Source organism: Olea europaea, chromosome 12 (assembly GCF_002742605.1).
Source record: "Olea europaea var. sylvestris chromosome 12, O_europaea_v1, whole genome shotgun sequence".
NCBI classification, from domain to species: domain Eukaryota; kingdom Viridiplantae; phylum Streptophyta; class Magnoliopsida; order Lamiales; family Oleaceae; genus Olea; species Olea europaea.
In genome coordinates, this window is record NC_036248.1 from 1,989,555 (window position 1) to 1,993,763 (window position 4,209).

Sequence of the window (4,209 nt, forward strand, 5' to 3'; positions counted from 1 at the left end):
AATCAAATAATTGCTTGTTTCTTAAGTTGAATTTCATACGATTAGACAATATTGAGAACGAAAGCAAAACATTATAGTGTTCATTCTTATTACCAAATATTATACGAATAGAAAACACTCATACCATCTCAATAAAACATTCAGATCCTAACCTAGCTCTATCGCCCTAATTCAAGGATGTAATTAGCTTCACAAGCATTTGTTTTTTGGCCTGAAAACACTCCTCACCAGCTTTATTTGTCCCACTTTAAGATAAAGCTAAAGTAAGAATATAAAAAAACAATAAACAAATGAAAGATGGAAGAAGAGGAAACATTTACAATGGCTTCTCTACCCCCCTCCCCACCCCACACCAGTATAAAGCACAAAGTCTGTTGAAAAAGACATGAACTTTCCTCAGCCTCTTCTGAGAAAGCAAAAAAACAAACCCTGAAAAAGGTTCAACAAAAGCTAGTCTTTTTGGTACAGAAACAAGGGATTAAAGATGAAAAAATGAAATAGGGAAGCCATTTTTTCATGATATACTTGAAGATTTAGGGATTTTAATTTGGTTTTGATTTCAGAAAGAAACACGTGATGGCTGGAAACCCTAATTGGTGGAGAATTAATGGCATGCATCAACAGTACTCTCAGCAGCAGATTTCTTCAAGTCATTTATCAACAGCTTCTTCTGAATATTTGTATGGATCTTCTTCACTTTCTTCTAACTCTTCCTCTGATCATCATCCCAATCAAGATTTTCCTGTACGGTCATGGAGCCAACTTCTACTGTAAATATGCCTCTCTTTATGTATACATATACATGCAGGCATACACTATAATTTGTAGGTCTATACTATGTATTCGTAAAGGGTGGGGTGGGGGGATTTGATTCTTGGAGTTGGCCCTGGTTCTTGGCTTGGAGCTAGCATGTATACTTTCTTGTTATAGCTTAACAAATCTTTTGAATCTGAGTAGCTTTAAATCTCAGCATTTAAAATTTTCTTCTTTAATTCCTCCGACTTTCCCCTTCATGCTTCTTGATTTATATATGCATTGTGCGTCCCCTCTTTAATGCTTTAAGCTTTTAGATAAGATGATTTAACTTAAGTTCAGAGTAGGCAAACGTGATAGGATCAAGTTTCAAATTTCACTACCACCAATTATGAAAATTGATTGTACGCACGTAAGGCCTTTGATGAAAAAAAAGATTCCATGAGGAGACGTTGAAGCTCTCTAATTGCGTATGTTTTTTAACGAAGTGTTTAACATAACTTTGTACTTTAACTAGCTCAATTTCGCTACGATTTTTTATTTTTATTTTTATTATTATTATTTTTTGGTTTGACTCCAATGATTGTACTTCTTCAGGGGTGGATTTACTGGCGATGAAGATAGGTTTGATACCATTCTTTTGCAACGGAAAAAGTTGGAGAATTGGGAAGACCAAATTTTGAACTCATCATCTTTTAGGGTTCCTGCTCGTGAGGTAAAGCAAGAGAGAGGCCATATTTACAGTCAAGTAGATGATGAATTTCAGGCATGTAAATCCTCTTGGCCTCAAGTTATCCCAGTTTCATCCCCTAATTCCTATATAACAAGTTTAAGCAACAGCATCTTGAATTTCTCAAATGCCAAGGGAAATCGAAAGACTCCCGATCAATATTCAACTGAGGTGAGGAAATTTCCGTCCTTCGTTTTTTAAGCGATAGTCAATGAAAGATTTTTATTTTCTTCATTAGAGAGGCTAATGTCAAAAGATTCATGGTAACTATGTGAAGATATAATGAAGCAATTTGAATTTTACTAAATTAGAATCATTTTTAATAATCAAACTGAGATATGTAGTTTACGATTATTCAGTTTTTCTTGATTATTTTCTCCTTTTATTCCTTTGTGTAAGTGTAATAGCACGATCACTGGTGGGATATCTAAGAAGCCAAGGGTTCAACAATTATCTACTCAACCGGCTTTGAAGGTCAGAAATTTCTCTCTATTTGTGGGTTTCCATATTCAATTTTTTTCTTTTTCTTTTTGGCGAAACACTGGCTAAGCCTAGGCAGGATTTTGTTTCAAAAATTTATCAGATTCTTTAGCATATTGATCTTGAGTTCATATAAAATTTTACTATAATCTTGATGCAGGTAAGAAAAGAGAAGTTGGGTGATCGAATTACAACTCTTCACCAACTTGTTTCCCCATTTGGAAAGGTAAAACATATCTACATATATGTACAGTCCATGTTGAAGACACTGACCACTGAACAGAAGCATAAATATTTATTTAAGATGAAACCCATAAATATTCCAAGAGAAAAAGATCTGTTTTTTAACTTTAATCTTCCCATCTTGGCCTGTCTTTTAAGATTAAAAGTAGACTTTAATTCGATGAAGATGACTTGGATCCTTGTGGCATGTCTCCCTTTTGCAGACTGACACTGCATCTGTCTTGTCCGAAACCATTGGCTACATTAGATTCCTTCAAGCTCAAATTGAGGTAATGCTTCATATTCTGTGTAGTGAATAGTAAATTCTCCTCCGTACTAAAACGAAAAAATTTTAAATTCTTTTTTCATTTTTTTTACATTTTGTTCATTACCATTTACTTGTGCTTTGGATTCAGGCCCTCTACTCTCCATATATGCGCAATGGATCAGGAAACACAGGTCGCCAGCTATCTGTAAGTATCTACATAAGTGCATTAGTTTCACATTTTCCAATGCAAGACCGAGATCCTCACTCTTTTTCACACACAAATACACACATTGACACCACATCGAACAAAAAGTACAAACATTGACTACGAAGACTGGTACATGACACAACCCGTCCTTTTTTGAAACGAAAGAAATTGATACATGGAGACATGTCTATTAAAATTATATACTAATGTGGCATGTTGGACTTGCGTCCAACAGCGTAATGAGACCCGTGTCATCAAGTGACTGAACTAGAAGTGATGGTATTCAATATGTATCAAAGACAAACATGCTATTTTAAGGTGTAATCCATACTTCATAGCTTATTTAGATATGCAATCGTGGTTTATATATAGTTATGGAATTAACTAATGATCAAGAACAATTTTTTTTTCCCAGGTTCAAGAAAGGAATTGTTTATTTCCTGACGAGCCTGTTCAGGTAAGCTATATGGGATCTTCCACTTGCCTAAAGTGGCCTAGAATTGCTAAAGCATATAGTCTGTATTTAATTGACAAAGTTGTCTCTGTAAATACAAGCTTTTCAGCTTTATTGAACTTCATTTCATTTCTAAATAATTAATGTAATAATCTCTTAGTTTCTGACATTTAATTTTTTTTTTTTTCCCTCCTTGCCCTTCATCCAGTTCTTCAATGAGATTGGATGCGAAGGTAGAGAGGCATCTAAGCAGGTAAATTTTTTTCCTTAAACTCAATGATTTGGTGATAAACAAATACTACTTTATTATAACTAAGCACGTGTTAAGAATTTTACTGAAATATATGTTGTTTGATTTGACGATGTCAGGGAAAACAAAGCCAAGTTAATGACTTGAGAAGTAGAGGTCTGTGTTTGGTTCCTGTGTCTTTCACTCAACATGTGGGACATGACATTAATGGAGGATCTGATTGCTGGACTCCAGCTCTGGGTGGAGGGTTCTGAACGTTGAATCGCCTCGTCTAAAACTCGAGATATTATAGATTTGTTTCATCAAATGCAGCTTTTAAACGAGGTGGTTCGACAATTTTCTGTGCTTGCCTTGTGAAGTGCTATAACATCACAAGCAGTCAGTCTCCAAGTTGAAGGCTGACTGCTGCTGATGCTATTATGCATATTCTAATGGGAAGAAACTTGATGATGCTGATATGCTATCAAGCATGGAATTATTTGGATGTTGTTGAAATTGGAAAAATTGTCATTCAAATTTGAATTATTTATGGACTTTTCACACCCTAATCTTGACTTATAATTCAATTTGGATAAGGACTTTACAAAATAGTATTTGTATTTTTATGATTTTTTTTTCTTTGAAACAGGAAAAAGATAATAGTTTGAAAACATATTATAAGTCACTTATATATTTTGACAAGAAGATTAATAAAGTAAGCTTTTCTATGCAAAAATAAGAAGAAACTTAGAAAAGCTTAGCCAAACATTACGTTAGGTATCAACATAGTCCTATTAGTAACTCCTTGTATAGCGTCACATCGCATATTTAAAGAATTATTTCCTACAAAGGTGCTTTTGATAAT

The 4,209-nt window shown here is 34.2% G+C and overlaps 1 protein-coding gene across 2 annotated transcripts; it reads left to right on the top strand.

Moving 5' to 3' along the window:
* Positions 1-281: 281 nt before the first annotated feature.
* Positions 282-3,905, top strand: LOC111405134 (transcription factor bHLH68-like). 2 transcript variants are annotated; one of them, XM_023033887.1, is made up of 9 exons: positions 282-770; positions 1,351-1,654; positions 1,883-1,957; positions 2,124-2,189; positions 2,410-2,475; positions 2,602-2,658; positions 3,077-3,118; positions 3,324-3,368; positions 3,485-3,905. In XM_023033887.1, exons 1-9 carry the CDS (start codon positions 577-579, stop codon positions 3,617-3,619), a joined length of 984 nt encoding a protein of 327 aa, XP_022889655.1. In that variant the 5' UTR covers positions 282-576; the 3' UTR covers positions 3,620-3,905. The 2 variants fall into 2 exon arrangements, with proteins under 2 accessions (XP_022889655.1, XP_022889656.1); XM_023033888.1 differs by having other exon boundaries at positions 291-680.
* The last annotated feature ends 304 nt before the right edge of the window (positions 3,906-4,209 follow it).